Here is a 23,592-nt window from a genome sequence, read left to right as displayed (position 1 = left end):
CAAAAAATGACCGTAAAATGCAGTTGAGCTTGAGATAAGAGAATCTAGTTATTTTAGACATATTTTTTTTTTAAAATCTACTATTTTGAAAATTGACACATTATAACTCGAAAATATAACACTTGAAAAAAAATTAACAATCAACAACTCTTTTTTTCATCATCTGAATCATTCTATTAGGTACAAACAGCAACAGCCTCATACGTGTACAAGCCAAAAATTGTCAGAAAAGAATTTCACATCACTAAAAGCAATAAAAAAGCACCCCTGTAAATGATAGAAGATCAAAAACAAATTGAAGAAATCGTTTCAGAACAAGTCAAACGAACTAAAAATAATGAGGAAACAGAAAAACAAGCCGAAGTAAACTCTGAAAATAATTCAGAAAGTAATCAGGCACAAAAAGAAACTGAGAAAATTGAAGATCAAAATACAAAAACGAGCTCTGATGAGACCAAAAACACAAAAATAAGCTCAGATGATACAATAAATCAAAAAACTCTTTCAGATGACACAAAAAACTCTAAAACAGACACAGATGAGAAAATTAAATCAGACAAAGTTGTAGGTGATGGAATCGAACAGAAAACAGGCACAGATGATAAAAATGAAACAACCAAACTTTCGGATGTTGATAAAAATATATCAAATACAGTCTCGGATGAGAAAATTAATGAGAAAAAACCGACAAAAGCAGCTGATCAAAAGAAGAAATTCAAATTTCCTGCAGCTCGAATCAAACGAATTATGCAAAACGATGAACGAGTAGGAAAAATTTCCACTTATGCACCAATTTTAGTTGGTAAAGCAACTGAATTATTTATCGTACAATTTGTTAAAGATTGTTACAAAGATATTCAGGTTAATAGAAAAGTTGCTTTAGAAGATTTCAAAAAGAATATTGAGAAAAATGAAAAATATTCATTTCTCAAAATATTTGATGAACAGTCAGACAACAATCAGTCATGAATGATGCAAATGTTGAAAATGAGCTCATTTAAAAAGAAATAGTATTTTTATAAATAAAGAGGTTTTGATCTTAAATTATACTTTTTCACACGTAAATCGTTTTTTAACATGTATAAAATTATTTTCATCGCATAAACATATTTGATGATGAACTTTTTGCAAAAAATATAGAAAAATACGTTCATGTTTGAAAGAAAAAATTAGTAAAACAAAAGTTATTTGTAAATTTCAGAAAATAATGAATGATTGGAAAAAAGAATTTTTTTGAAAAGATCGATTTAATTGCTTAAAGCGTATCGAAATAGGTTTCTGCGCCTTTTAACTCGTGTAAGCCCTTTTTCTCTCTGACAGAGGTGACTGTCTGATAAAGTAAAGATGATTCTTCTTTTAATGAACCAGGTAAAACTGAGTAGTGTGAAAATGTCAAAACGACTGATGCTTCTCCTCTTGTTGCCATCAATAATGCGGAATTGAAACCGAATGATTCTCTTACAGGGATGTAACCTGTAACAATTGTTCTCATTGTTCCTTCTTGTCTGTATTCCTCTGCAATACCTCTTCGTTGTGATAAAACGGTGTTAACACCTCCTAATTGGTCAGATGAGACATTGATTTCTGCCTTGAAAATCGGTTCGTATAAAATTGGATCTGCTGCAAGAACGAGACCTTTACAGATCTGTGACATTGGCTGAGAAATTTGGTTACCTGTTCTGTGAATTGCATCTGAGTGCAGAGTACAATCAATCAAGTCAAATCTGCAGCCTCTCAAGTTTTCACCTATCAATGGTCCTTTTGTGGTGACCTCTCTGAATCCTTCTCTCATATATTCCTTAATTTCATTAAGATAAGCAATTCCTTTGGTTGAATCGATTACTATATTTGGTCCTTTATCCTCTGGTCCATAAAAAAGTATTTTCTTTACCCATTCGTCTTTGATATTGAGTACCTCTCTGAATTTAGCAGATCTTTCTTTAGAATCTTTGATACAAAGAAGACCACTTTCAATATGTTCGACAATGTTTTGTTCTAATGGCTCAATACACATAAATATTCTATTATGTTTGTTTGGAGATTTGCTCATTTTAGGCGATGTAATTGACTCTGAGATTCCTTCAATATAAGTTACCTGTGGCTCACCTGTGATGATTTCACAATTAGCATATTCTTTTCTAAGATCGTTGATAGAAATTTCCAAGTGCAACTCACCTGCACCTGCCAATGTCAACTCACCGTTATCAGAAAAATTAACTTGTGTAAGCGGATCAGATTTTGACAATTTCAGAAGACCGGCCTTTAATTTTGGCAAATCGGAGGAGTTTTTTGGCCTGATAGCGTATTTTACGACAGGACTGACAGAAAATTTCATCGACTTGATATTAAAGCAATCATCCCAATTGGTAATTGTACCAGTTTTCTTCAATTCATTATCTATTCCGATAAGACCGACAATATTACCTGCAGGACACTCATCAATATCCTTGATAGTCCTTCCCATAAGAACGACGGTTCTTTGAATTGTTTTCACCGATAAATCATTTTTTGATCCTGGAAGATAATCAGGTCCTTGAATTCGTACCTTCATACCAGGTTTCACAACACCACCGAAAACACGGCCCATTGCAATGAATCTATTCTCTAAAAATGGTACCATTTTAGAAACATACATGATGAAAGGATCATCCTTATGGACTGATGCATTTTGAATAGATTGACCCGCCTTGTCATTAATTGGACCGGTATAAAGATGAGCAGCACGATATTTCTGAGCGGTTTTAGGTGATGGCAAATTAATAATAATTTGTTCCAAAAGCATCTCTGCTGCTGGAAGCCATGTTCTCATAACATATTTGAAGAGATCCTTGAATACTTTTAATGGTTTGAGTGTGTCAAGTGTCAATTTCACATTGAATTTGCTCAAATATTCAATTATTCCAGCGTGATCAAGATTTTCACAGAGTTCTTTTACCTTATAAATTGGATTCAAAACGAAAACGATAAAAGCTGATCTTTCAGGAGGTCCGTCTTTCACGAATTTGCCGTCTGCTGCAAAAGGATCATCAGAGGAGTAACACAAATTTTCTGTCCATAACGCTTTACAGATGAACAGTTCTGGATTAGGTTTTCCTTCTCTTTTGAATTCTTTAATATAAAATTTGGCAAACGATCTCAAAGTGAATCCCCAACCTTGTAAACCTGAACAGAAAGAAATCTCGTTTAGAGCAGGATTTAAGGAGTCAATTGTCCAATCTTCATTATTTTGACAGATCATCTGTAACTTGGCATTGAAATCTTCTACTCTCCTTCTAATTTTACTAGCCAGATCTAATTTTGATTCTCTTAATTCTAGAAGAGCTCTGTCTATCTTATTAAGCACCATTGTTGGTTTAATCCTTTCAGCTATTGCCTGTCTTAAAACAGTCTCTGTTTGTACGCATATTCCGTCAACACAGTCAATTACGACGAGGGCACCATCTGTAACACGGAGAGCTGCTGTCACCTCAGATGAAAAATCGACGTGCCCTGGGGAGTCAATCAAATTGATCAAAAAGGAATTTCCATTATAATCTTGTTTCATATGTTTGGATAAGACGGGGTTTTGTACTGAAAAATTGAGAGAAATTGCTGTACTTTTAATTGTAATACCTCTTTCTTGTTCGTCCTCTCTTGTATCCATGTATCTTTTACCACCAGATTCTTCAGATGCAATTTTTGCCTTAATTACCAGACAGTCAGTCAATGTACTCTTGCCATGATCGACGTGTGCTATGACAGAAATATTTCTAATATTTGGTTGGTTGTTCATCAATTGCTGGATGAGCACCATTTGCTTTTCTACCATTTCTAAGGGGGTAAAAAATATTTTTTTTAAATACGAGAAACTGAATCAATCTTTCAGGTCAGAGAAATATTTACCATTTTAACACTTTGTTTTACAATAATTTGATTTTTTGGCTTTTTTTTACAGTTTAAATGTTCCAAAATCTGTTGATTAATTGAAAATATCCTTTTTATCAGAAAAATTTAAAAATTTAATTTATTCGAGATTGACACATCATTCGATAAAAATATTTGAAATCTGGCTGAATGCACTAATTGACTTTTTTTTATACATTTTTAGAATCTAAATTTTTTACAAGACACTTTATTAGTGTTTTTTTACTATAAGTCGATTTTGAACAGTTTTCAAAAATAATTTTCTTAGAAAAAATTGAGTGAAATGGATAATTTATTGTTCAGCCAAATTTTTATTAATTTGATCAAACAAACTTTATAAATCCGAGAAAATCAGCCCATCATTTAAAGAAATAAACTAATCCACAATTGAATATTTTCGAAAAAACAATCAAAAATCATGAATGTCCTGTCCATTTTCCTTTATCGTTAAAAAATGACATTAATTTAAACAAAAAAGTTTTTCAGATGTCAGTTTCATAATTTTCTGATTCGATTTGAAATTTTCATGTGTCAGAAAATTGGAAATAATTTTTGAAAAAATTTGAAAATTTATTTTCCTCAATAATTAATTTGAAAGAATATTTTTGTTTATTTTGTTTTTTTTTATATCTTATTCAATTTTAAATGTAAAAAAAACATGTGATATTTCTAAAATATTTATGTTTCGGAAAAAAACATTTTTTATTATTCTCTGGATTGTGTTTAATTTCTTAAGGTGTTTCTTCTTATCCTAAATAGGTTAATGATTTTATTAATTTATCGGTTTTAATAATTTGCAGTCATTTTTTTATTGGTCTCTTCTTAAATTTATCGGTGTTTTTTCATTTGATTTGTCATTTCAAAAACTTCAAACTAAAAATATGATTTTTGTTTCAATTTATTTCCTACATGTTTTGTTTTACCATCAGTAAATATATAAACTAAAACACTCCGATTAGAGTATGCGGTACTTACGTATTTTTAATTTCTAATTTTGTATTAGGACGAGATCATGAGGGAGGGGGTCATCTAAATTCTTTAGCTGATGCTTCTTAAAGACCACAAAGTGGAGCAAATACAAATTTGGCTATGAATTATTTACCAGAAAGAAATGGCGGTCTTTTAAAGAACCATTCTGCTATGTCAGGAGCACCACCTAATTCACACGGGGGAAGAGGTGTTGGAAGAGGTGGATTTGGCTCTTACGGTGGAAATGGCGGATTCGGAGGACGAGGAGGAGCATTTGGCGGTAGAGGAAGCGGTGCTGGTGCAGGAGGAGGATATGGCGGTGGTGCAGGGGGAGCAGGGGGAGCAGGTGGTGCAGGAGGTGGTGGTATGGGTTATGGAGGAGCAGGTGGTATGGGTTATGGCGGCGGTGGCGGCCAAGGAAGTAATCTAGGTGGATATGGATATGGAGGAAATGGAATGGGTGGTGGTAGAAAAGGAATGAGAAATAATCGTTTAGGAAATGCTCGTAGAAGAGGAGGCAATGGAATGGCCGGTCATTCACCTGGTTCAGCTTTACAAAATGCAGCCGCCATGGGTGATCCGAGAGCACAGGCCGCTTTAGACAATGCTGCAAGAAGAGCAGGATTTGGAGGAGCATCCAGACCACGACCAAGAGGTGCTGGAACATTGAATAGCCCTGCAGCATTAGCAGCAGCCGCAAATCAAGGAGCAAGAGAAGGTGCAGCTGCAGCAAGGGCAGCCGCAGGAGGCGGTGGCGCCGGTGGTGGTGCAGGTTCAGGAGGTCCAGCGCCCGCTATGGGTGGTGCAGGAGGCGCCGGAGGAGGCGGCTCTGGTAATCCAGCCGCTGATGCTATGGAAGGTGGTCCAATGAGTCAAGCAAGAGGAAGACAGAAGGCAAGAGATGCAGGAGCCTCAAAAGCAGCAAAACCAATAAGGGCAGCACAAAAGCAAGCGATGAGAGCAATGCCAGCCGCAGAAAGAGATGAGACAAAGAAAGCAATTGCCCAGCAAGAAGCAATGGACGATTTACAAGATCAAAGAGATGCTCAGGCAAATGAAAACAATGTCAAACAAATGGCGAAGAATCCAATGAGTGATGCAGTTGCAGCAAATGCAGGTGCTCAAGAAGAAGCTGACGATTTATTATCCGATATGCCACCATCGAAATTAAAAGCCGCTCTGAAAGCGAAGAAAGTTGGAGAAACTGTAGGTGATGCTGCAGGCAAAGAAGCAGAAGCAATGGCAGCCATGAATCCAGAAGTATCACCAGCAGAAGCAAAAGCAGCAGGTGCCAAGGAAGCAGAAGCAGCAGAACAATCAGTAGCCGAACAAGCAGCAAAAGAACAAGAAATTGAAAGAGATGCTTATGATAGAGAACAGGCTAGAGCTGCAGGTGATGCTGCAGAAGCTGAGATGGCTCTTAATAATCCAGATTCAACTCCAAGTCAAAGACAACGAGCAGGTGCAGCTGCAGCAGCTGCAAAACAAGCAGAATTAGCAGAAGAAAGAGCAGCAGAAGGAGCAGCAGCTGATGCAGGAATTCCAGTTGGTGCAGGTGAAATGGCAGCAGCTCAGGCAGCAGCAGCCGAATCAATGATGGAAGACACACCTAGAAGAATGAAACGAGCCGCATTGGAAGGAGCAGCCGAAGGAATCGCTGCAGCAACTGATGCAAAAGATATTGGTGATATGGCAGAAGCAGCAAGTCAAGGTGCTAAAGAAGGCGTTGCTGCAGCAAAACAAGCAAAAGCAGCAGAAAAAGAACATTTGAAGAATAAAATGATGAAAGACCCACAAATGAGACGTGCTGGTGCAGAAGGTGCAGAACAAGGTATTGCAGGTGCCAAAGCAGCGAAGGCAGCCGCCGAAACAGGAAACGATCCAGTTGCAGCCGCACAAGATGCAATCAAAAAAGAAGCTGCCATGCAAGAAGTGGCAAAAAGTCCAGAAGCAGTCGCAGCCGTACAAGCAGAACTTGAGGAAGAAGCAGAAGCACTCGATCAAATGGCCAAAAAAGACCCACATGCATCAATTCAGAAGTCGATTCTCTCAGGTGAGTCTATTGAAGAAGCAGCCAAAAAAGGTGAATCTGTTGCAGCTAAAAATGCAATTGATGACGCAAAAGATTTCACTGACAGAACAAGACCACAATTACAAGCAGAACAGGCTCTTGAAGAAGCATGTGAATCCTCAGAAGCAGCAAAAAAACATGGATTCATCCCACAAGAAGAAGCAGAAATGCAAGTTGAAGAAGCTCTTGTTAAAGGAACACAGGCAGCTGAGCAGGCTGCACTTGACAGACAAAATGCTGAAGAAGGTCTCGGTATTATTGCAACAGTTCCAGATGATGCGGACAAAGTAAGTATAGAAAATTCGTCATTGAAATTGCCACTTAAATCATTTGTTGATGTAGAAGCTAAAAATGAAGATGAAGCAGTTGCCCTTGCAAGACAGGTTGAATTAAAAGATGCCTTACGTAATAAAGTAACAAACAAAGAAATTGAATCGCCATTAAATGTTGTTAGAGGTGAAGATGGATTTTTCAATATTCCAGAAAGTGCAAGAGAATTAGAATTGAAAGAAGGTACGGTAATCTATCCAGAATCAGCAAGAGAATCCATGAGAAATGCCGGTCTTGACACATCTAAGCTTGAACATCATTATAATACAGGACAGCGTTCAGATGTGCCATTAGGAAGAGGTTACTACACAGCAGATGCATCAGGAATGAAGATGACCATACCTTCTCCTGCAAATCCATCCCCTTCAAAGGCACTTATCGGTGAACATGGTACTTTAGATATTTCGTATGGAGAAGGGCTTGAAGTGAAGAAAGGTACACTCAGAGAAACACCATGGACAGATTTTGCAAAGACAACTCAACCGACATTGCACTCAGGTATTAAAAAACGACCATACTTGTCTAAAGCAGATGAACAAATGCTGAAAAAGGCAATTGCCACAAAAGAGCTGTTACAAAATACAAGAACAGAGGTTCTCAGAAATCCGAATGGTGAGGATTATGTTGAATTGACTCCTCCTTATGGTGTAGCAGAAAAAGTATCAGTAGAAGATGCAATTGTAAATTTGAATTCGCCACCAAAAGGACTCAAAGATACAGGACAAGATGGTGTGGGTTTACTTCAAGGAACAGACACAACAGGATTCGCTGCAGATGAAGAGAACCACGGAACGGCTTCAATGAATATAGCAGATAAACCTGATTTCGTTGGTTCAATCGAAGACCAAGTTATAGGAAACAGTTTCGGGAATGCTGCCATTTCTGGAATTGCAAAAGATACTATGACAGCTGTAAATGCCTTTACAGGTGAAGTAGATCAAGATAAGAAGGGACTTGTAACATCGGATGAAGAAAGACCAAAGATATCAGGCCAAGAAGCAACTGCAGAAATGATCAGATCCAGTTTATTGGAAGAATCTCCGGCATAAGCAGAAAAACTTGGAGTGACAGAATCTACTTACATAAATGCAATAAACAGTTTGCCTTTAGAAACATTGAAAGCTATAACAGAATTTGCTATGCATCCTTTATCCAAAGAGATGAGATCGTTTTTCGAATCAACTGTTATATCAGAATTATCTACATTATTACCAAATAAAGGACAAGCATTTGCAGATGTTATATTTGACTCAGTTAAAAAGTTATCTGGTCTTCCAAATCCAAACAAACTTGTACAAGCACCAGTTAAAGAGATCACAGCAATTGTTCACAATGGAAATGATCCAAACAAACCAGGTAAAATTGAGAAAATATTTGTTAATAAGAGTAATGTACACAAAGTAGATCCAGCATATGTTCCAAAACCTGAAATGGTAAAACAGAAACCAGGAGCAGCCAAAAAACCTGAATTAAATGTGACACCAGAACTTTTAAGTACACATCCTAAAGCAGTTCAAGTAGTTGGTGTAAGTAAAGTAGATGAATCACAAGTACCAAAACCTGGTTCAACACAGACAATCAACATAATTGATCCGAATAGTAAGCCACAGGCACCAAACACACAAATTTCTGCTCAAACAACAACCACAAAACCAAAAGACACGCAAACACAAACAACAAATGTGGTTAAAAACAGAGCTGTACCACAACCAAATCAACCAGTTCAAACAAAACCAACAACACCCGGGCAAACAGTACAATCGGGCCCAGGTAAAACTAGTACCATCATAGGAATCTCCCCCGTTCCAGGTGGTAAACCAATAGGACAGAGGTAATTACTTCTTGTAAGTTGAATAAACGATGTTTTAATTTATTGTTGTGTTCTTTTAATTTTTTTTTGAGATGTAACATCTAATTATTTTTCAAATCTATTAAATTTATCATTCATTAGAGAAAATAAAATTAATTAGCCTTAATTACAGTTTTTAATAAAATCAGAGCTGCATAAACAAAAAAATGATTCAAATGCAAAGAAAAAACATGCGCACGCTAGAAAAATATTTGAAATACGAGAAGAAGTTGTTCAACGATACATTTTTAGAAGATTGTTTGAATGAAATCAATCTTAACATAATACAAGCACTAATAATTAGGAAAAATCTCGAAAGAAAAATAACAATTTTGAGAATTAAGCGTTTGGCACTTTTTATCTTGACAATTTTATTAATTTTCATTGCGATGCGATTTATGAATTGAAGTAAACTGATCAAAAAATTTTTATTATTTTGAATAATTATTACAATAAGTCTCAATAGGAAGTCGCGGTTCATTTTTGCTTTATTCAACAGAAGAGTTAGTTGAAAACTCAATTAAGTTTATTGACCATCTGTAAAAAAATTTCCTATATGCTCTTTTTCAATAATCTCCATCGGACCAGGTACGATTAATGAATGTAAAGGGCCTCCAAAGTCCATTTTGATGAGATTTTCTATCGAATCATAAAAAATTTGCTGTGTTGGATGACCGAATCGACAGATAACAAATATTTTACTTCTTTTAGTTAACAAATTATAATTTGTGTGCTTCTCACATTCTGAAAGAATATTCAAGGCTGTATTGGCATTCATAAAGATATTTTGTATTTTATCATTTGGATTGTTTGAATAAGTGTTCTGATTATAATATTCTTTATTAATTTTTATATCGAGCAAGCAAAGTGTGTGTAAATTACAATCAAAATTCGATTTTATTCTATCATAAATAGAAAATGGTTTGAAAGTGTCCGTAAAAAATGGAATTGACACTGTTCGACCGAAATTGTATGAAAACAGGCCAAAATGGCCGATGGCATTGAAAATTGATACATTATCAATTATTTGATAGGGAATTTGCTCTTTTTTACATCTTAGAATCAAATCTGTATGAGTGGTGGCAAAAAGTGGCGTTCCGGGCACTAAAAGGACAATATTTTGCTCTTTTGATTGGTTAACGAGCACATTCGTATTTTCTAAAAGGTTTCTATCTGCCAATTCAATTTTTGTTTCTAAAAAAGATTCTAATTCTTCAATAGTATTATGAATTATACACGTATATGCCTCTAGATAAACCTTGTCAGCCTTCTTTATAATGTTATAGGCAGGGGTGTGGAGCCACATCAATTTTTGTGGCTCCGGCTCCGGCTCCGGCTCCGGGCAAAATGGTGTGGCTCCTTGTGGCTCCGGCTCCGGCTAGGTCTATTTTTCACCAAGTTAAAGAGTAACTTATAGCGCATTTTAACGGTTTTGAGCAAGCAAAAACAGCCTTTTCTTTTCTCATCGAATGTATTTTGTATTAACCAACACATCTTTACAGAAAAATGGAACCATGTTGCCCAAAATCGCTAAAACATGGGAAAGACGTAAAAGTGAGTCATTGGCTTTCACAGCAACTCAGAACTTTTCACATCATGCATCTCTCACTGCAAGCACTCGCGTTTTACTCATTGGAACGTATGAGGAGCATTGCCTCCACGATGTCTTCCTTCATCCGGGATCTAAGGTCCGTTAGCAGAAGTTTCATGGCCGAGAACAGCCGTTCGACTGACACTTGTGTCGTGGGTAGAGCGGCCAGGGCGAGGCTGGTCGTCTGAACGGCCGCTGGGTACTTGCAGATGATGCTCCAGACGTCTTTTCCCTTCAGTCGTCCGGGATTCTTCATCTCATGCACTGCATCCGTCACCGAAGAGGGTGTTTGCATCACTGCATGACGCCCGCGTTCGAGCCGGTCCAACTCCTGTTCAAATGGGTCGCCTTCTTGCTCGGAGCTCGCGCTGCTCAGCTGATGCTCTGCTGCAGTAGAAGCTCCAGAGTTCTCTATGTGATGAACCCTGTGAGCGATCTTGATGAAGGCATCTTCGGCACGTTGCAGTCTCTCGCCTAGTAGGATCCTGTACCGGGCGTCGGCGAAGACGGCAGCCAACACGGCATCCGACTCGAGCAGTGTCTCTTCCCGCCCTCGCATGGAGGAGGCGATAGCGGCGCCGATGCCCCCTTTCTTCTCCAGTCCGTCCCGCAGCTTCAGCCACTCTTTGAGAAACGTCCCTGGTGTGAGCTCACTGCTCTGTAACCGAATGGTCACGATGTATGGGTCCTTGAGGACGTCAGCAAGTTGTTGGATTCGCTGCCATTTTTCGTCCGACAGGTGCAAGTCCGGCGCGACAGCAGCATAATCTTGCACCACCTCCCGGAGTTCCAGCAGGCGGTTCACCATGGCGTAGCTGCTGCCCCACCTTGTTGGCACGTCGATGATCGGGAGCAGATGACCTTTCTTTTTCAGAGATGCCACCATGTTCGGCGCCCTGAGCTTCTTCACGACGCTTCGGGCATGCTCCAACACCGCATGTGCACCTCGTTGCTTCAATCCGTCGCGTACAGCCAGCTGTAGGGTGTGAACACCACATCGCGTCATGTGGACATTGGTGTTTGCGCCAGCTGCTGGGCGCGAGCCTGTGGACGTGTCGAAGTGATCCACAATCAGGTCGCGGAGTGTTTCGTCATCACCAACCTCGTCCTCTTCTTGATCTCCCTGATCATCCGCACTTCCCTCCTCTAGCAATTCACTGCTCCTCTCTTCATCACTCTGGTTCAATAGCTCTACGGTTTTCACCATCGCCCTGGCATTGTCCGTGACCACAGCAAGCACTTGATCTTTGTTGAGCTCGTACCTCTCCAGCGCTTTCTTGAGCAGCTCCAGCGTTTCCTTCGCAGTGTGCTTGCCGGCACAGTCCGTGACAGCTAGTGTCTTGATTGTCGGCTTCCCGTCGTGAAAAAACTGGGCGTTGATAGCCAGGTAACTGGAGCCAAGCCGGGTTGCTCCGTCCATCTTCAAGTACACGGGTTTGTTCCTCATGATGCTGATGAGGCCAGACTCCAGTTGCCGAGCCCGATTGATCACCATCTCGCGAACGGCGTTCCTGTCCAGGCTGACGTGCAGCTGCCTCGTGATGGACCCGGCGATGGCACCGAAGCCGGCCGAGGACGAGAAGAAGGAGAGCGGCAAGGAGTCCTTTACCACCATGCTCACAAGTCCGTCGGTGAACTCGCTCTTGCTGATATTCAGTGTCACTTTCGAAGACGTGATGTACCTGCCGGAACCAGAAATAATTTGTTGTTTTGGGACACACATGTGCACGATTTTTTTAATTACAATAATTTTCGGCGAAGATGAAATTTAGATGTTTCTTGAAATTTAGAAAGGCAAGTCAACAACAACCGAGTGACAACAACCTTGTCAGCGGGCCCATATAACGTCGAGTCTACAGGGGGCATGCCACGACAAGTCGACCGCAAAGTAGGGCGTTTCAACACCCGACCCTCTCAGAATACAACAAAAATTCGTCTGTTGAGTTGTCATGGTCATGGATTTGAAATTTCCCAATCTTAGATCAATAGAGTTCAAGGTTATGGAGCTATATCTAGTTCAAACCACACAAATTTTTTAAAACGAAGTTCTTAGAAAATATATAGGTATCAGGAGAGCTAAGGCGTCTATGTAGCTAGCAGAAAAAAAACTCACTCGAAAGTCCATTTCACATTCTTAAAAAAATGGATTTTAGATATTTTTGTTGCAAATTTCAAAAAGAGGTTAATGCCATTTTCATTATTTGAATTAATCTCATAAAAAGATGACCCACTTTTTTGGAGAAATGCACGTCACATCAATGCTTACTTAATCCTCTTAATGTCAACAAAAATATAGAGTGGGATTCCATTACTTTCATCCAAACATCGATATGACAAGGAGTGGATCACGCCCGGTGTCGGCCGCCTCCCCCCCCCCCATTACTCCCTCCCTCCATCTCAGCTGATGCGACAGAGGGGAGTGGGGGGTACCGTATAGTCAGCGGAGCCGAGGGGGAGCGGGAAGCGGGGCGGGCTCGTCAGCGTCGGTGTGGCGCAGCGCGCGAACCTTTCTTTGTAAGATCGATTTCCTCAATAAAACTCACCTATCCATACGCTGTTGGGTCTGACGTTTTGGTTGGGATTCAGTAGAGGTGTCGACACGCGCACTCTTGGAAGGTGGTTCGTCGGCCTTCACAACAAGCTTGTATTCCTCCTCATGGAATCGCTGTAGATGACGTTTTAGATTATGCGCGGAGGAGCCGCCGCCTCCCTTCGTCTTGCGGCTGACCGATTTCTGACAGGCTTTTCCGACCTCATCGATGACACCGCAAACAAACAGTCCTTCATCACCAACGGAAAAGTAGTCATATACTTTACTTCTCGGTCCTTTAGCTGCCGCCATGTTTCTGTGAAATATACCTATGTATTACCAAATCGGCAACATTAAGTAAGTGCAGGGCTGATTCAGTTATCTCAATCTCAATCTTATATACATACAGACTGTTGCTGCATGCCCATAGCCAACAAAGTGCCTGAGACTCTCCCCCTCCCACCCCCATATCCATCGCGGTATTCGAACGTTTCACAGCAATTGCTCCATTTCTCCTGTCACGCCGTCAAACAAATGCAGCCTGCATCACCACATTATTGATAGAAAGACGTGTGTCATCCATTAGCCAACACCAGCACAAACTAAATAGATTGAGATGTCAAGAAACAGAAAGGAGAAACACGCGAGACGCCACAGTGTACTCACCTCCCTGAGAGTCCAAGACGACACTGCGTGCCGCGCTGCACCGACGAGGCGAACTGACATGCGAGACACATCTCCCCCGAAATGGGGAGGGGCTAGCGTGGGAACGACGCGCCGCCGCCACGACGGACGACGCAACCAAGGACGGCGCCACAGGGGGTGCAGGGGGTGCAGCTGCACCCCCAACCGAGAGCTAAATGTACGTTAAAAAAGCTTTTCATTTTTGTTTTGTTCATTAAATGGGCCCTTTCCCAAAAATAGTGGCCTAATTCCGATCAGTTTTAGGTTTTTGTAGCCGGTTACTTTGGGCCTTTTAAGTGTTTTGGGCCCTTTCACAGAGACCTGCACCTCCAACCGAAAATACCTGGCGACGTCCTTGGACGCAACCAATTACAGACGTGCCTGACCAGTGACCACTGACCAGCGACCCCCTTGAATGCTCACTGGTAAGCACATTGTTATGAGAAGCCCTGAGAAAGACTTTATAATGCAACGTGTCGCATTTTTTGCGAACATTGCAGCACCAGCACGCGTTCATGAAGTGGTTATCCGTCCTTGCGTAAGGCGGAATGGAATGATTCGAGTTTCGGAGGTCGGAGCCACAGGAGCCACAAAGTCAGAGTGGCTCCGGCTCCGGCTCCGGCTCCGGGCAAATCGTGTGGCTCCGAGTGGCTCCGGCTCCGGCTCCGGCTCCACACCCCTGGTTATAGGATTTAAAAGACAGATCGTTGTAATCTGAAAGACCAAGGCCAATTAAATGCAACATTTCCTTTTTTTGAGGGTTGGATTGGCTAAGAAATTTGTAAAAATCCGAATATAAACGATAAAAAAATATTTAAGATTCATAACGAAATCCGTTTATTATTCAGCAGAATTGTTCAAATTGATAAAAAAAAAATTCAAGCTTTTTTGAATCTGAGGAAAATAATTTGAGGATTAGAATATTTAAAATCGCAGTTTTAATATTTATTGGACTAGAAATCTCTTTTTCTGAAGGATCAGAAATTATTGAATAATTTTTTTCTAGACAATTGATTTTTCTAGAAACAATGTCTAGAAATAATCAAACTAGATAAAGGAGACAAATTGTAATCCCTAAGATGGAGGAAATGTTCACCACAAACGCACAAAGAATTCTCGAGAAAACAATGAGGTTAGCAAAAAAACGAAATAATTATCAGATAGAACCTGAACATTTGCTTTTAACAATTTTTGAATCGAATGTTCCATTAATTGAAAAAAATCTGTCAAAAGAAGAGAAAAATATTTTTGTATCAGTTATTAAAAAAAAGATTGACACTTTGGCCAAAGGAGAAAATACACAACCTGTACCATCTCATCGATTTACCAATTTACTCAATGATGCGCAAATGAACAGAAAAGAAATCACAGAAGTAGATCTTTTAGAAGAATCTCTCAAAAATGTTATCGTTCCATCAAGTGGATCAGCAAATGTTTCATCTGAAAGATCACCAGAATGCATCAAGTCGAAATTAGAAAATCTTATCATAAAGTCGAAGAACAGTTTAACACCAACATTAGACGATTTCGGTCTCGAATTGGTATCAGAGGCAATTTCAAAACCACAAGATCCTGTTATAGGTCGTATTGAAGAAATCAGATCGATTATAGAAATTCTATCTAAAAAGAAGAAAAGCAATCCTATGCTTGTGGGACCAGCAGGTGTTGGTGAAACAGCAATTGTAAATGGACTGGCACAGCTCATAGCAAAAAATAGTATTGATTCAAATATTGATTGATAAAAAGGAAATAACAATCACCGGTTTTCTTGAATCAATCAAACATAAAAAACAATTTGGTTTCCTCATCCTCAGATCATTTCCTCAAACCATTCAATGCATCTTTTCAAAAGATATTCTAAAAGAGAAATACGATCATTTCACCAACCTATCAAACGAGTCATTTTTACAGTTAAAAGGATACCCTAAAAGATTGAACAATAAAATAAAAGCAACAACCGTCAAATCATACGAAATAGAAATAACTGATATTGTGATACTATCACGTGCAGAGAAATTACCATTTGATTTAAAGGACATAAACAATTCAACAGTAATACAGACAACCAACCAATCAAAGAATGAAAAAGTAAAAAATGAAAAAGTAAAAAATGAAAAAGTAAAAAATGAACAAACAAACACACCATGTGACAAACAACCAGATGTATCAATGAAAATAAGACTGGACAACCGTACAGTTGATCTCCGTTCCATTCCATCCAGCTGTATAATCCGTTTATTAGATGAGACAATGTTCCAATTTCGTTCTTATTTAAGAGAACACTCTTTTATTGAAATGAAGACACCTAAACTGTTAGAATCAGGCACAGAGGGCGGTGCGAATCTTTTTGAGGTGAAATATTTCAAGAAAAAGGCGTATCTTGCACAGTCCCCTCAGTTTTACAAACAAATGATGGTTATTTCCGGTTATAAAAGGGTGTATGAAATAGGCCATGTTTATAGACAAGAAGAATCAAACATAAACAGGTATGGTGACTTAAGTGAGTTTATTGGATTGGACATGGAAATGGAAATAACCAATTTAAATGATTTGATAACATTTATTTATAATTTATTTTTACATATTTTTAAGAATGTAGAGAAATTAGAGGAATGCACCATTTTAAAGAAATATTTTAATTTTAACAATCTTAAATTAAAAGAAGAGCCATTCGTGATAAACCATTCAGATTGTATAAAAATATTAAAAGAAAACGGACATACCATAAATTATGATGAGGACCTGTCAAGGGGACAGGAAAAGGCACTCGGTGAGATAATTGAAAAAGAGAAAGGGGTGGATTTCTTTTTAATAAAGAACTATCCTAGAAAGGTACGGGCCTTTTACACGGAGTAGGATGGAAATATTAATGATGAAAATATTAATGAAAATGAAAATAATAAAAATATTAATGAAAATATTATTGATGAAAAAAATATTAATGAAAATGAAAATATTATTGATGAAAAGAATGAAAATGACAATTCCGTAGAGGGCAGTCTCTCATTTGATGGTATTTTACGAGGAGAGGAGGTTTTCTCTGGTGCAATACGTATAAATGATTATGAAAGATTGAAAGACTCAGCAATAATAAGTGGTATCAATCCAGAAAATATCAAATCATATTTAAATTGTTTTAAATTTGGGGTGCCGCGACATGGTGGCTGTGGAATAGGATTGGAACGGTTACTTAAAGCAATGGTAAATGGAAAAGATATTAGACTGTTCACAGCATTTCCGCGTGATCCAAACAGATTGGATCCCTAATCAATGAATCTCTATTTTTTTATACTTTTTGTATTTATTTTTATATACATACTTTTTGCATGAATTTTTCTCATTTGAAAAATGATGATATGATGTTTTTGCATAAAAATAATTTTGAAAAAAATGATATAATTTTTTAAAAATTCACACATAAAAATAAATAATATTAATATTAATAATATTAAATAATTTTTAATGATATCAATCCGAAAAGAGTGAAATAATCCTTCGCATCTGTTCCATCTCCATTCTTTCCTCCATTTCCTCTATACAAATCTGCAATTCCAAAAGTGTTTTAGGTTGAAAGAACAACAGATGAAACACCTCCAATGGAAACAACAAACTGATAAAATCATCAATATTTTCATTCTTTTCTTTATACCGACCAAAATATTTCAAAATGTTATATCTGATGGTGGAGGACTGTTCATCTGAATTATCATCATTTTTGAACAAATTAAAAATTACGGATGGTCTGCAGAAACTGTCTGATTTCTTAAGTATCTTCATATAATAATAGTTTGAATAATTATTTAAAATATCAATTATTTTCAATGTAATTCAGAAGAATAATCGAGGGTCATTAGAAACAAAAAACATAATTTTTCCAAAATGTTAATTTTCTAATACGGTAAAATTATCAAATTTATCACAAGAAGTCATAAATTATTTGAATATTACCTTTTTCTTATTAATTGTGATGTTTAAAAGGTGAACGGATTTTGGCAAATGAACCAAATCATTGTTATTGAAAATAAAACATTATATCATCAAAATATAAGAAATAAAGTAAAATAAAGTAGAATAAAGTAGAAAATAATAAATCATGGGATCAAAAAAAGACGATAAGACCGACCCGGTCGCCCTCTCACCATACGAGCAGTATTGCACTGATTTTCTATCAAAAATCTCTTTGATCTGTTTGTTCATATTTGTTACACTTTTATTAGTTTTTATTTGGTTACTCTCATTTAATACTGTCACCGCCACGAGTGTGCTATCTTTAAGTTATTATGAGTTCATTATGTGTTCTTTCATCTATTTTCTTGATTATACCGGTGGTGTTTCAAATGTTCATTTTTATGGTAGAGGATGCTCCTGATCAAAAGATCCCTATAAAAAGGGGAATAAACCGTATCATACTAGGACTGTCCCTCTTTACGATTGTCCTTCTTTCACTCGTACTGCCAGGTATACTTACAGCTAACAGTCCAGGCTGTCTGAGTCTTTTCATTGTATCACTTGTTATAGACACTGTTTGTATGGTATTACGTTTACAGAACAATCTATCATTCAATGTAATAATACCAGTTATAACAATGAGTGGTCTCATTTTACTGTCCTGTCTCTTTTCAGTACCTTTTTCTTTAAAGGCCCTCTTCTTAATTCCTTTAGGTAAATTAGCCATTCTTTTCATGATCCATTTTATACACCAATTTAGAACAAACGAGTGGTTGAACAGTAAAACAGATGAGGACGTATCACAAGGTAAGAAAAAGAATGTTGTTGTTTTAGCAGTGGTCCTTTTAGTTTCTCTTCATGCAATTCTCCTTTATTTCATTTTTAATGTATCAGTAAAGGATTACATCCTTAAAAATGGAGAGGCACTTGTCAATCAATTATATTTCTTTGGACATAAAATGTTAACTGAGAATCCTCTTAAATTGTTAAAATGTATACCTGTTGGATAAATAAACTGATCATTCGTTCTTATTCTGTTTTTTAATGAATGAATTATTAAAACATACTTTTGAGAAAGAGCCCTTGTTATAAAACTAATATGCCGATATTATCCTTTTTTATCATTAACAGATCAGGTGGCCTGATTTACCAGCACATCTGTGCACCACACAGTAGCAGTAAAAATGGTCAAAATGGTCAAAATAATAAAAATACTACTCAAAACGACAAAAATACTTCTATGATAAGTACGTCCCATTTACATTCTCATTCCACCAATGATCATTTGATACTTCTCTCTCATTTACATACCACCATACAAATAATTATTTCTCTTTATTTTGATATTAAACAATTATTAATAAGATGTAAATATTATAATATCATTATTAAAAAGAACCATACTGGTTATACATTTGTTTATATCACTGATTGTGAAATGGATGTAACACTTATAAGTAATTTAATAGATCATTCTTTTAACTTACATGTCTTGGCTGATCCTTCTTATATTGAGGATATGGCTATTACGAACAGACTGTTCAGACCGGAGAGGTACTTTTAATTATTTTATTATTGAATAAATATTTTTTTAATATGCATAAAATATGAAATGGTAAGTTTTTTTGTTTTCTTTCTACTTAGAACAGTGTTTATGTCTATAAAATACTGTCACTGTCTAACAAACACTGTATTTTTTTTGAATTACTGTGTGATTCTTTTATTTGACAATTTTCATCTTGAGATACTACACTTTTTGAAAAATGGAGTGTTATTTTCACGTGCCATATTTGGTACATTTTTCCCTCCGAATTTTTAAATATTTTCATTATTAACTTGTACATTTTGATACAAAAATACTCAAACGATATTGATATGTAAATTTTCCCTCTCGTTTACATCATTGAAATATAAAAAAGAGATTATGCCCTCTTTCTATGGGCATAAACAACCTTTTACCATTGTTAACACCTTATTTTGATGAAAAGAAAATATTTTCCTTTAAAAATAGTATTATTGGTATAGATGGACATGCCTGGTTGCATAAGGTTATTTTACCTTATGCTTTTGATCTGTTTCTTATACAGACAGATCCTAAAATATTATCAAAAATGAGTATTTTAAAAAATAAGGAGGTTGATAGAAAAAAGACCTATAAAAAAGTGGCACGGGACATGTTAAAAAGACTGTCTGTTCTTCTTGATCATGATATTAAGGTGGTATTGGTCTTTGATGGTTGTTCATTGCCACAGAAACAATCTGAGAACCTTAAAAGAAGAGAAAGACGGACTGACAATCAGAAAAAGGCCGTAGAATTGTACAATAAGAAGGACAGACAGTATTTCAGGTGTATGCAGGGTGGTATAGGTATAAATAAGGAATTGGTAGAGGAAACTGTCTCATTTCTTATAGAGAACGGGGCTGTTCTTCTCAATCAGATACATTCCCATGAAAAAGGAACAGACTGTTATGACAGCCTCTTTTCTCAGAATAACAATAGAAGTGTTGATGAAAAAAGTACCAGCAACATTAATGTTGATAATATTAATGTTGATAATAAAAGTGTCAATGTACCTGCTTTAAGAATATTACACTCTCCATTCGAATCAGATGCTCAATTGTTCTATTTACAATCTATTAATTTTATAGATCATATTTTAACAAAGGACAGTGATCTGATCGTACATGGTTCTTCCTCTATTCTTTATAAGTATAATAAGGATGGGGATGTTCAACATTTTGATGAAAATAAAGTGAACAGTCTCATTCTTAAAGATACAGTTAAACAAACAGGTGAAAAGAAAAGCAGTCTGTCCCGTTTGAACAACCGTCGCAGTGGCAACAAAGATAAATTACAAATATTATGGTCCAACCTATTAGATGTCTCTATTTTATCAGGTTGTGATTATTTAGAGCATATCCCTGGTTTGGGAATAAACACTGTAATAAAACAGGTCTCTGAATTACCTACAGTGAAGAAAATAAGTATTTGAACACCCTGCTATTTTGCTATTTCTCCCACTTAGAAATCATGGAGGGGTCTGAAATTTTCATCGTAGGTGCATGTCCACTGTGAGAGAGATAAACTAAAAAGAAAAATCCAGAAATCACAATGCATGATTTTTTAACAATTTATTTGTGTGATACAGCTGCAAATAAGTATTTGAACACCTGTGTATCATCTAGAATTCTGACCCTGAAAGACCTGTTAGTCTGCCCATTAGAAGTCCACCTGCACTCCATGTATCATCCTGAATCAGATGCACCTGTTTGAGGTCGTTAGCTGCATAAAGACACCTGTCCACCCCATACAATCAGTAAGACTTTAACTTGTAACATGGCGAAGACCAAAGAGCTGTCCAAAGACACCAGAGACAAAATTGTACACCTCCACAAGGCTGGAAAGGGCTACGGAGCAATTACCAAGCAGCTTGGTGAAAAAAGGTCCACTGTTGGAGCTATCATTAGAAAATGGAAGAAGCTAAACATGACGGTCAATCTCAATCGGAGTGGAGCCCCATGCAAGATATCACCTCGTGGGGTCTCAATGATTCTAAGAAAGGTGAGGAATCAGCCCAGAACTACACGACAGGACTTGGTCAATGACCTGAAAAGAGCTGGGACCACCGTTTCCAAGGTTACTGTAGGTAATACACTAAGACGTCATGATGTGAAATCATGCATGGCACGAAAGGTTCCCCTGCTTAAACCAGCACATGTCAAAGCCCGTCTTAAGTTTGCATATGACCATTTGGATGATACAGAGGAGTCATGGGAGAAAGTTTTATGGTCAGATGAGACCAAAATAGAACTTTTTGGTCATAATTCCAATAAGCGTGTTTGGAGGAAGAAGAATGAAGAGTACAATCCGAAGAACACCATCCCTACTGTGAAGCATGGGGGTGGTAGCATCATGCTTTGGGGGTGTTTTTCTGCACATGGGACAGGACGAGTGCACTGCATTAAAGAGAGGATGACTGGGGCCGTGTATTGTGAGATTTTGGGGAATAACCTCCTTCCCTCTGTCAGAGCATTGAAGATGGGTCGTGGCTGGGTCTTCCAACACGACAACGACCCGAAGCACACAGCCAGGAAAACCAAGGAGTGGCTCCGTAAGAAGCATATCAAGGTTCTAGCATGGCCCAGCCAGTCTCCAGACCTGAACCCAATCGAAAATCTTTGGAGGGAGCTCAAACTCCGTGTTTCTCAGCGACAGCCCAGAAACCTGACTGATCTAGAGAAGATCTGTGTGGAGGAGTGGGCCAAGATCCCTCCTGCAGTGTGTGCAAACCTGGTGAAAAACTACAGGAAACGTTTGACCTCTGTAATAGCAAACAAAGGCTACTGTACCAAATATTAACATTCATTTTCTCAGGTGTTCAAATACTTATTTGCAGCTGTATCACACAAATAAATTGTTAAAAAATCATGCATTGTGATTTCTGGATTTTTCTTTTTAGTTTATCTCTCTCACAGTGGACATGCACCTACGATGAAAATTTCAGACCCCTCCATGATTTCTAAGTGGGAGAAATAGCAAAATAGCAGGGTGTTCAAATACTTATTTTCTTCACTGTACTTCTCTTATTATGAGGAACAAAAAAGGAAATTGTAACAATTCATCTGATCTGATAGACTCATTTCTTAGCAGTCTGCCAGTCAAATATATATATATAATATATATAATATAATAATATAATATATAATATTTACCATTCAGTTATAAGGAAAGATTCTTTTTAGCACGTAACACCTTTTTATACCAAATTGTTTACTGTCCTATAAAAATGGTTTATATTTTTAAGAATGGACGGCGGGCGCGGCGCCCGGTCCCTCCCCGCGCGGGAGGGCCGGCCCGGGCCCGCCCGAGGTTCGCGGCCGCGCGGCGGGCGGGGGCGCCCGCCTCCCCCGTCCGCGCGGACGCGGCATCGGAACCCATAAGACCCAGCCCGTCGCCCTCCGTGGGGGCGACGGGGGGACCGCGGGTACCCAACGCTCGCCTCCCCCCTCCCGGGGGGTGGCGGGGGGTTCAATGTCCCCGGCCCGTCCGCCCTCCGGGGCGGTGCGGCGGCCCGGGCGCCCGCGGTGCCCGTCGATCCGCGGCGACAGCCTCTCCTGAGAAACCCCTTGTCTCGGAACTTGTCAACCTTCCCCGGCCCTCCGCCTAGAGGGGGCGGCGGCCGGGAACCTCTCACCTCTGACGACTCTTAGCGGTGGATCACTCGGCTCGTGCGTCGATGAAGAACGCAGAACTAATGTGAATTGCAGGACACATTGATCATCGACACTTCGAACGCACCTTGCGGCCCCGGGTCCCTCCCGGGGCCACGCCTGTCTGAGCGTCGCTCGAGCAATCAATCGGGAGTACGGACGCCCCGTTCCGGGGCGGCCTACGCTCCCGCGGCTGGGGTTTGTCGCAGGCCCCCCCCCCGTCGGGGGGCCTTCGTCCCCTCAAGTGCAGACAGCTTGGCCGGAAGCGGAAGGCTTTCGAGGTACGGCGCCCGGTGGTTCCGGCGCGCGCGGCTCGGCCGGCGGTCTTCGGCGTCAGCCGTCGCCTCCGCCCCGAGACCCCCGTTACGGCTCCCCCCGGGCCGCCCCTCGTCCCGTTCGCGCAGGGTATCGGTCTCCGAGTTCGGGTGCGGCGGCCTCGGCCGTCCCGCCCCGTTCCGGTTTCCGCCCACCCGCCCCCGCCGTCTATCGAGATCCGTTCTCCCCCT

At 38.9% G+C, this 23,592-nt stretch overlaps 2 protein-coding genes and 1 pseudogene across 4 annotated transcripts in view; 1 reads left to right on the top strand and 2 right to left on the bottom strand.

The window, feature by feature from the left end:
- Window positions 1-22: 22 nt before the first annotated feature.
- Window positions 23-3,966, bottom strand: LOC131129589 (uncharacterized). Its single transcript, XM_058073297.1, has one exon. The coding sequence runs from the start codon at window positions 3,806-3,808 to the stop codon at window positions 1,256-1,258; it is 2,553 nt and encodes an 850-aa protein (XP_057929280.1). The 5' UTR covers window positions 3,809-3,966; the 3' UTR covers window positions 23-1,255.
- Window positions 3,967-4,621: 655 nt separating this feature from the next.
- LOC131129538 (uncharacterized) overlaps window positions 4,622-23,592 on the bottom strand; it is a 29,871-nt gene continuing 10,900 nt past the window's right edge. For 2 of the 3 annotated variants that reach the window (XM_058073205.1, XM_058073206.1), the window contains one exon: window positions 4,622-12,395. In XM_058073205.1, coding sequence (XP_057929188.1) covers window positions 10,748-12,328 — 1,581 coding nt within the window. In that variant the 5' untranslated portion in view covers window positions 12,329-12,395 and the 3' untranslated portion in view covers window positions 4,622-10,747. Of the gene's footprint in view, window positions 12,396-13,256; window positions 13,859-23,592 lie in introns of those variants that run through there. The other variant, XM_058073204.1, reaches the window with a different exon arrangement.
- LOC131130308 (5.8S ribosomal RNA) lies at window positions 23,078-23,220 on the top strand (annotated as a pseudogene).

The sequence above is a fragment of the Doryrhamphus excisus genome, chromosome 5 (genome assembly GCF_030265055.1).
Source record: "Doryrhamphus excisus isolate RoL2022-K1 chromosome 5, RoL_Dexc_1.0, whole genome shotgun sequence".
NCBI classification, from domain to species: Eukaryota; Metazoa; Chordata; class Actinopteri; order Syngnathiformes; family Syngnathidae; genus Doryrhamphus; species Doryrhamphus excisus.
Note: the sequence above shows the minus strand (reverse complement) of the source record. Positions and strands in the feature narration are given on the sequence as shown.